This window comes from Mizuhopecten yessoensis, unplaced genomic scaffold, assembly GCF_002113885.1.
Source record: "Mizuhopecten yessoensis strain PY_sf001 unplaced genomic scaffold, ASM211388v2 scaffold1869, whole genome shotgun sequence".
Lineage (NCBI taxonomy): Eukaryota > Metazoa > Mollusca > Bivalvia > Pectinida > Pectinidae > Mizuhopecten > Mizuhopecten yessoensis.
In genome coordinates, this window is record NW_018404262.1 from 123,104 (window position 1) to 133,465 (window position 10,362).

The 10,362-nt window shown below is 38.2% G+C and overlaps 1 protein-coding gene across 1 annotated transcript in view; it reads right to left on the reverse strand.

Annotated features, from left to right (window-relative positions):
- LOC110441543 (chromodomain-helicase-DNA-binding protein 1-like) overlaps positions 1 to 10,362 on the reverse strand; it is a 67,767-nt gene that overhangs the window by 10,121 nt on the left and 47,284 nt on the right. The window contains exons 26-36 of the mRNA XM_021484724.1: positions 9,928 to 10,142; positions 9,252 to 9,391; positions 8,745 to 8,880; positions 8,387 to 8,537; positions 7,753 to 7,863; positions 7,234 to 7,494; positions 6,250 to 6,375; positions 5,285 to 5,463; positions 4,451 to 4,559; positions 4,126 to 4,286; positions 1,392 to 1,559 (exon numbers count right to left, since the gene is read on the reverse strand). Of these exons, the coding sequence (XP_021340399.1) occupies positions 1,392 to 1,559; positions 4,126 to 4,286; positions 4,451 to 4,559; positions 5,285 to 5,463; positions 6,250 to 6,375; positions 7,234 to 7,494; positions 7,753 to 7,863; positions 8,387 to 8,537; positions 8,745 to 8,880; positions 9,252 to 9,391; positions 9,928 to 10,142 (1,757 nt within the window). The remainder of the gene's footprint in view (positions 1 to 1,391; positions 1,560 to 4,125; positions 4,287 to 4,450; positions 4,560 to 5,284; positions 5,464 to 6,249; positions 6,376 to 7,233; positions 7,495 to 7,752; positions 7,864 to 8,386; positions 8,538 to 8,744; positions 8,881 to 9,251; positions 9,392 to 9,927; positions 10,143 to 10,362) is intronic.

The following is a 10,362-nucleotide window of genomic DNA, read 5'->3' on the forward strand; positions in this document are numbered from 1 at the left end:
AGACAAACACCTTGATAAAGACATATACACCCCTGCCCCCTTACATCGTAAAGACAAACACCTTGATAAAGACATATACACCCCTGCCCCCTTACATCGTAAAGACAAACACCTTGATAAAGACATATACACCCCTGCCCCCTTACATCGTAAAGACAAACACCTTGATAAAGACATATACACCCCTGCCCCCTTACATCATAAAGACAAACACCTTGATAAAGACATATACACCCCTGCCCCCTTTCATTGTAAAGACAAACCCTTTGATCAAGACACGGAATTTATCTCACACTTGTTACATTAGAAGTGGACTAAAATAAAGCTACATTCAACATATCAGTATCTGTGACTCAAAGTATAAGTTGAACAAACTGTATAGCTCCTCATTCTAGCCTCCAACTTGCCAATAACCTAGAAAACGTTTGCGTGACATAAATGGGGCAAATGGCCCTGTGGTTGATCTAATTAGGACCCTGAAATACTGACACATCTGAGGTACTCTCATACTTGACCTTTGATGAAATTGGTTAAGAAATGAAGTTATTAGGGGCAATGGATGGAGATGACAGTGGTTGGGCATAACAACTTTAATCTGTACAAAAACTCATACTTGACCTTTGATGAAATTGGTTAAGAAATGAAGTTATTAGGGACAATGAATGGAGATGACAGTGGTTGGGCATAACAACCTGTACAAAAACTTCTAACTAACGATGTATGGCCAATTTTCACTCATTTTTTGTATCTTTTTACCAGCAAACGAGTTTTTCTCGTAGCTTTGAGGCATCCTGATGCAGGGCCATATTTAACATTTTATTTTTAAGGACTTTATATTGAGGTGTTGCTATTAAGTACTTTTCAAAAATTTACAGTGATTTTTCATTACAGGGAATGCAGTGGTAGCTACAAAGAAATTTTATCTTTCCAAATATTCACAGAGCTAAAACATTTTTATTGGGGACTTCAAATTATTAATTTCATTCTGCAGATTAAAATCAGCATCTTCAAACACACTTCAAATCAATCACGATCTTTTTTAAAACACTGCAATGTTTGAATATTTCATAAAGTTATATGTGAAAATAACTTGTAACACAAAAACCAAGTGTGGCCCCTCACATCTTTCTAGGAAGTTAGCGTTGATAAATAACTTTCATCAAACAGGTGACTTTGGTTACAAAATACAATTATTGATGTAAAAATAATTAGGCTAATTAGCACAACCAGTAAATAACAGAAAATTCTGCCTTTGACATTTCAACTGATCAGATTTATTTAAATAGCTGGACCAGGCATCTCTAATACAAGTCTATTTACCAAACCTCTAAAACCCTAGAAAATGTGTGAGGTCGCGGGTGTACACTCCAGCAGTGTGTTGAGCGGCTCACATGAACACAACTTGCCTATTTCTGGCTGGATCGTCAGGTCGTGCTAGTGGACTGGCTTGTGTCCACCTATCAGCGGGAATAGTTTTTGAGTCAGTGCGTTGACTGGCACTGTCTCGCCCTCCTTTCGTGGCTGCACTATGCCAGGGACCGTTACTATTAGAGGCAGAACTGAACCACGAGACAGAAATGGAAAGAAAAACAAAATAATTTTTAACATCGACAACAAACAACATTGACTTGCAAAAGGACAGGATTACAGATAACACGTAACAACATCACAATGATGGAGATATATTGTTTATATGCCATAATTTTATTGCTTTAAATATTCTGCAACCAATATAGGGCATTCTCTTTTGTATAGTGCAACAAAAGAAAATTAAAAATGTTTGACATAGATCTGGCAGACAGCAGGGGAGTGTGAGAAGCGGAGGAAGGATGCTCGGTGGAGAGGTAACAGTTACTGGCCAGACCGAGTCAGGTCCAGTTTAACTTCACAAGGAGGTGTACAGTAGTAGCAGGTGGAAGGTATAAACCGGCATTAGATGGCTCCCCTTGGTTATATAAGTATTTAGGTTAATGTGAGTAAAATGACAAGGAAAAAGACATTTCAAACAATCCTCAACATGGGGACCACCACACTGGGGTTTTCTTGGTAGTTCACCATTTTAATCACAGTACGTTTGTTTTAGTGTTATACACACAAGAAAAGTAGTCTTTCAGTGAGTGCTGTGACAGACTGTGATGGTGTACCAGACATAGGTATCTTGGTTACAGGAAGAGTGACAAGAAGACACAACAATTATAACAACAGCTATCTATTAAATGTACTGAAAGTATGCAAACAAAATGTAAACAAAATAAAACAAACAAATTAAAACTCAGCAATAATCACTAAATAATGCATACACTATAGAAAAGAATATGAAAAGATGCAAAACTGTTCTACTTCAGTTGGTAACATATGGACCATTCCATCACTCCTGTAGGTAGGGTAAGAGGGACAGGGACAGTCCATATCCACCTTACCTACATATTAATGAACTCTTTTTCTCCCACCTTTACCTGGGATTTTGGTAAAAATTGACAATGCAAATATGAAAATATTTTGTAGGTTTTCTAGATTTTGTACAAATTAATTAAAAACTTGTAGTAGTGGAAAAAGAGTATTTATACCAAATACATAAAATTAAAACAGTTTCACAGAAGATTTGTGCAGAACTGAGGCAATCAATCATGTCGACTGTATATTGGCATAGATGATCCTCCACTGATCAAAAGAACAATTTACTGATGTCATATTCAGAACATTAACATGATACTGCACATTTCAACCTTGTATTGCTTTCATGCACTTCATGCTTGGGATTTAGAAAATGTAGTTTCCAAAAAGGTACCCAAGAGCACCTGGTGTGTGATCAATACAATCTATCACGTTTTTGGGGGACGTCGAACGAGAAATCTCAAACCAACACCAACGTTAAGATTGTTCAGGTTCACCACGAGGCTTTATGCACCCATCAAAATTGATGACCTGATCCCAATAAGTGGTTCAGACGCAATCCCATTGTGTGGTGGTGACATTTTCAGAATAAAGGTAAGTGTGAGTCGTCTTTTCCTAATTAGATGAAGTTATATTTTTCTCTGAACCTGGACAGATGTATCCACATATTTTTTGGTGCAACATATCCTTGCCTAACCCTAGGGTGGAGACGGGGGATTACCTAGTCAAAACAATTGCATGAAATCATGTCAACAAGACAATAACATATCAACAAGGTAGTTAGTTTGGTTTTACAGGGTTTAACGTCCTATCAACAGCCAAGGGGATCTAAGGACGGGCCTCCGCGTGTGTAATGTATGCATGCGTGTCTGTATGTGTGCTGGAGACAGAGCATGTTGGTGTAATGTCACGTCAACAGGTAAGAGAAAAAGAATCTTTCATTACAATTGAGATGGGCAATCTCGACCCCAAGTGGAAAACAATGCCATTAATCTTTCTTCTAGCAAAAAAACAGGAATGCATCTGTAAAGTGTGATAGAAAAGTATTCAACCTAAGTAGAAGTGAGAGATATATAGGTAATAGATAATACAACAAGTTTGTTATGTCCTCTCCTTACTAGACACCTCCTGCAGGCAGTACAGGTACCTGGTGTGACCGTGGTACATTGAAATGCCACACACAACCTAAGTAGAAGTGAGAGATATATAGGTAATAGATAATACAACAAGTTTGTTATGTCCTTTCCTTGCTAGACACCTCCTGCAGGCAGTACAGGTACCTGGTGTGACAGTGGTACATTGAAATGCCACTCACAAATGCATTTGTTATTTATTTCCCCCAGAATGACCTTTGTTATTCTCTAGTTACTTAAAACAGGTAAAACCATTAGACTGAACTAAAATATCAATCCACATTATTACTTGAACCAGAAACTTTCACTTGACAATTCAGGAGTTTGCTTTTTCTGTCTCTGTCTCAGCCCTCCTCTAATGTAATTTAGAAAATCAAAAGTACTTTTCAGTATGCAATACCTTTTCACCGATTTCAGCTTTTTCAAGTATCACTTAATTTTGCTAACTAAGACATGCATTATAAGAAGAAAAAATCAACGTCTGTTGCAGACTCTTGTTCTTTCACTAGAAATTATGATTGGTTACAGAGAACATTCCACACTAAAGATGACATGAGTTAGTTACCACAGCCCAAACAATTCAGACAAGTAGCCTTACTTTTTGTGGTCTTTACTAGCCCAGTGGTCCCCACTGTTGTGCATTGGTTTCTGCGAGTGCTCCTTTTTGATGTGGTCAGCATGGTCTAATTGTCGCTTGTGACTAGATTTGTCGTGGGACGTTGAGGAGTGGTGGTGTCTCTCCTGGGAATGAGGTTCGATCTAGAATTACAAAACATTCCTCTATAACAATCTGGTAAGGGCTGCTCCAGAATTAACTCTGATAACTTTGATGAAAAGAATTATCTGTATTTATTGTAGGGGGGTTCACAAAACAATACAAATTATCAAAACAAAGAAAGGACGGCACACCCCAATCGACTTACTTCTTCCTTCTCCTTGTCCTCCTCACGTTTTCTGTAGGCCCGTTTATAAAGTTTATGTAGTTTTTGATCGTCAAATTCAGTGAACTTCGACACAAATATCCATAGATGACTGAAAAAAAAACAAAAAACACTGAGATATTGCTCAAAGTGAAAGTTACAATCTTTACAAACAACTTGTTTCCTGGACAGAGACATCATTAAGAATAATAAAAAAAAAGTCAACTTACCAAATATTACCGATATATCTTCTTACCTTTACAAGACAGCAGGTGTTAAACCAGTTCATTTTGGTTAACGTTAAATCAAAGGAAAATAATAAAACAAGAGATCCTAGAGGGATCTTGGCGCCCATCATTGTACCATCTTCATTTGTTCCATGTCAGTTGGATATTTCTCTTCTTTTCTCTGATCTGTTTGACTGTCCGCCAACTTGTTAAGTTTTAAGATCAGTCTCAAAAGTTTAGGACCAAGGGAACCCTACATATCAAATTTGAGAAAGATTCCTCCAGTACTTTCCGAGAACTAGTGCTAACAAACTTTAACTCTCAAAATTCAAGATGGCTGTCTGTCGACCATATTGGTTTTCCCCTCATTCCCAATTATTTGTATGCGTAACTAAGGACAATGGAGAACCTCCACTGGCTAACAAACTTTAAATCTCAAATTCAAGATGGCTGCCTGTCGGCCATTTTTTATCAAATCTATGATGCTACAATTTTTGGGAGTAGTATGGGGATCTTATGAAGATAGTTGTTATTATAAGGAGGTTCATTTCATACATGCGTAAGTTTTTTTTCATGAAATCCTAGACCTAAAGAATTCTCAGAGCCATACCTTCTCCACTGTTTGATGATGTCTGGATCATTATACTCCGCCAGACATTCGTTGATACGGTCGCCAATCTTGAGTAGACAATGCTTAGTGTGCACAACTTGCTCCTTCTCTGTGAGCCCTTCGTCTGGATTGTCCAGTCGCTTCAGTGCTCGCTTTACAGGCCGCATCCTCTCCTTACACTACAACACACAGGAAAACAGTCACAACACACATACACTTAACACAAAACACAGAAAAACAGTCGCTACAACACACAGGAAAACAGTCATAACAACACACAGAAAAACAGTCACTACAACACACAGGAAAACAGTCGCTACAACACACAGGAAAACAGTCACAACAACACACAGGAAAACAGTCACAACAACACACAGGAAAACAGTCGCTACAACACACAGGAAAACAGTCACAACTCACATACACTCAACACAAAACACAGAAAAACAGTCGCTACAACATACAGGAAAACACTTAACACAACAAACAGAAATACAATCACTACAACACACAGGAAAACAGTCACAACAACACTCAGAAAAACAGTCACAACTCGCATACACTCAACACAAAACACAGAAATACAGTCACTACAACATACAGGAAAACACTTAACACAACAAACAGAAATACAATCACTACAACACACAGGAAAACAGTCACAACAACACTCAGAAAAACAGTCACAACTCGCATACACTCAACACAAAACACAGAAATACAGTCACTACAACATACAGGAATATATTAAAAAAGAATTGTGTTAAATTTTGTTACTGTTGGAAATACAGACAGCTTTGTTTTCATTGTTGAGCAGTTTTATTTATATGTTACTAAAATCTTAAACTGTATCATCTACTTTTTGCGACATTAGCAGAGCTCGAATACCATGTATTCCTCAACTACTAATCTGGATCACGAATTAGAGTGAGCAGGTTTTATTGTACATGTTCTGTGGCACTCACCTTAGCAAACACGTTAGACGGTAACTCGGCACCAAACTCCACCTCCATGGATATCGCCACTGGTTCCTTCTCCGCAGTGATATGTACTGGACCCGATTTGTTCTTTTTGCTTTTTGTCTTTGCTCCCTTCAAATTTGAAGAAGATTGTTAATACTATACAAAGCTGAACATTGCATACGGTATGTTCTTAGCTTCTATATTAATGTTTTGTTCTGATTGGCTGCAGTATTATTGGAGTGACATCATTTCCCACCTGAGGATTGTGTGAATTTATAACTTTTGTGATGAATCGGAAAATTCAAATCCCCTAATTTGACACCAACATTAACATCAAAATAACACTTGTTGCGATAGAAACACTTCTTTGGTAGACACAGAAAAGAACATGATTCGCCTGTGCCCCGCTTTGACCATCAATGTACATATCAGAGAAACTAATTTAAATGCAAAAACTTAATGTTGATGTAGATTCTGACCAAGGCAATGGACCATGAAAGGAAGGCCACATCCAGCATTTGATGCACGGGCTGAGATGTACTACCTAAGTTGAATCTATGATCCGGAAAAGCAACACCTTAGTCTCGCTTCCGCTACCTCGTCGCAGCGAGACAAAAAATGGTAAAAATGTCAAGAATTTTTATCACACATTGAATATTCAACTTCATTTTTTTTCTTCATCTCATGGCAGTTACTCTTCATTGGGGATACAACACAGATTGCTGAATCTCTACCTTATTTTCATTTAATTTATTAAATGAATTACATGGAAATTTTCTCCTCAGCATGGTCTTTTGAAATAAAATGTTGCCATGGCCATCTCAAAGCACCCACAATATCCAGGTGTTACGCTCACTTTCGCTCTCTGCACCTGACATATTCCAGGGGTGTAGAGAGCGAAAGTGAGCGTAACTCCTGGATATTGAGGATGATCTCAAAGCTTAGTCATGGTTCCACAACTTCAACGTAATCTGTACAAATACCCACCTTCTTTTTCTTGTTTTCTCTATGAAAGTCGACAGAATCTTTGGTGTCCTCATCGTCAGCCATGTGGGACTTTGCCTCCTTTTCACTCGTGTCTTTCTTCTTTCTTTTCTTAACTGGACTTTCTGGAAGACTGTCTAGGGTGGTTTCTTCTTTCATGGCATGATGCTGGCCAGTGTCAGAATCTGATAATAAGTCTTTTTCTGACACTTCGGCTTTAGATAAAACTGGTTTTCTTTTCCTTTTTGTTTTGGTAGCTGGAGTCTAAAAAGGAAACCAAACCATTATTTGAAAAGCTTTGAATGCCATTTAACGAATTCTACTCCCACTGTTTAACTGTCCTGGTCCTTACTGTCTCTGGTCGAATACTTGTCTGATTTATACCAGTAGTGTTTATCTCTACTCAACACTTTTTTTTTTTTTTTTACATTTTGTAAAATTATTCAAAACATCATGGAAACATTTTCTATATCCTCAAAAAAATACAACAAATAAAACAAGAAAAACAAAAACCCTGCTTACGATGCCATGCTTCTCTATGTCAAATTGTCGTTTGAGCACTTTAAGGAGGTATTCAGCTCGTGTCTGTAAATGCTTGGCCTGTGGTTTAAGGTCTCCACCATCCGGCAGTATCTATAATTATAATCAACAGTGTAAATTAAGTTTTACCCCAGCGTCTGATGGAGGAATGCTAGGGTTGGGAGCCTTGGTTCATCCCCCTCACAACAGGTTGTCTAATATAGGAGGTCACTTGGTTCATTTCTTCAGATCATGACCTGTCGGGGTCAGGGGATGCTGAACTGTATTTCATGCCCATTTGCACCTGACAATGATTTGATATGATAATACACTGTATCCATGTTATTTGTCAGTCCCAGATCAGGCTTTTGAGCTGGGCACTTAACCCTTGAGGACTAATACAAGATTTAACACTGATTGGTGTTGATTATTTGTATCCAAGAGACTTTGAGGGTAGCAATGTACTACAGTCATAATGACCTATCAACACAATTAAGTTACACAGAGCCACTTTCACACAGGAAATGGATAAAAGGTAGGTGTGGCAGGTCTATTAATTCCCTGGACCTTCACAAAGGCCAATATCCAAACTCTTCTCTCAAGCCTACATATTGTGAACACTGCCAGGTCAGTGTACCTTGTCATGTAAGTTGAGGCCAGGGTCCATCTTGATAGCCTCCCAGCTGCCCATGCCATACTCATAGATTCCCTTGAGTAGGTTGCTGTCCTCCTCAATGTCCCATGGACAGTCCCAATGAACGGCCTTCACATGGGCAGTCAGACGGTATCTACAAACAATCAAATACTTTATTTTTCCTTCGTTCAAAAGCAGTAAAGGTTTGAACATAGGTATTATAGTAGAAATGCTTCATGAAGGGTATACCAGTCTATTTGTAGAGTAAAATCTGTCAAAACTCCCAGCAAGATTCCGACATATCAGTAATCTGCACTGAACCTACAAGCACTATTAAAACATTATATTCCAGTCTACTTACCTGCTCTTTGCCTCCTTGTTGGAAGGTATAGAAACAGCTAAAGGTTCCAACTCTTGTTCTGCCTTCAGCAAGGACTGGGCGTTGACAGTCACACTGGAAATTTTCAATGTTGGACCCCTGTGTGTCTTCTTACCAGCTGAAAGTCCAACATGTTTGAACAGTGGAGTTGATATAATTTTGTTGACAGAACACTGATTTTGGAATGCACCATTGTTGTTTTATTACGCAAACAAATCATTTTTAAAGAAGTTTCGTGTCATTTCAACATTTAAGATCATGATATATGATGAAGAAAATGATCCTTTAACCCTTTCACCCCTATGTAACTTAAGTAGACTCTACCATGCATTGATCTGGATGAGTCCATTAAGGACCAGAGTGGTGAAAGGGTTAAGTGTATAAAACCAATTTTCCTGTACTAATCATTATTTATAGAACTTGGTTATGCAGACTGAATGTCTGCAAGGATCAAGCTGCTAACAATTTTACTCCAAGTGTGGTTCATACTTAAAATTGGGTCGCCCTCTAGCTTGGTCTTGTGTTCCTCCATGGCCACCTCACAGTTGTGCTTTAGTGTTTCAGCTAGGCGTTTCAGGTCAGCCTCAGACTTCTCCTGGAGTTCTGCATCACATGCTACCGAGTCCAGTCTAATAACAAAATACACAAAATCCCTCTTTATGAAAATTCTACAACTTACTCATTTGCATAACTAGCATTTTAAAACACATTTGTATCCAGAAAATGCTATATAAAGAATCCGTTAGTTCAAAAGATCCTTGAGAAGTGTTGAAGTGGTTGTTTCCATCTAAAGTAAAAAGCTCCTTCATGATATCCATATCATAGTTCCATAGCAACATGGCCAAATTACCCAAAATCCCCATCACCTGAGAATGCTTCTAACCAAATGTAGCTGATATCCGATCTCATAGTTCCTGAGTTGCCTCGTTACCTTTTAGGTACCTGCCCTACCATCTTTGGATGCCTAAAGTCAAATTTGTTGAAGTTCCATTCTATAGATCGGAAGTGATTATTGACAGAAGGACACCAAAGTATGACATAAGCTTAGCTAACGTGAACCCTTTGAACCAACAAATGAGTCATTAATTTTCCCATTATTTTTATTCTACAGCAACATCGTGATGGCCTTCTGCTGTCAGAAAGAAGATGACCTGATTTTTTTTACCTGGTCATAGGATGGCCGAACTTCTTGAAGCTTTTGATGAACCTTCTGATCTCCGAGTCGGTGAAACCCTTTACACTCTCTTTGGCAATGGTTCTCGGACGACCTCTTCTTTTAGGTCGGTCCTCCTCTTCATCATCACTAGAATCAGACTCATCAGCATCGTTTTTCTTTTTTCTTCTATTCTTGTTTTCATCAGAATCATATTCTTGCTGGAGCTAGAACAAAAACAGGTAATTTTCACTAGTTATAACTTAATGACTGTAGAGATATATAGTTTTGCAATCAAATACCGACTTTGAAGATTTTGTATAGGAATGATGCCTACCTGTTGTATAGTTTTGTACAGTAATGATGCCTACCTGTTGTATAGTTTTGTACAGTGATGATGCCTACCTGTTGTATAGTTTTGTACAGTGATGATGCCTACCTGTTGTA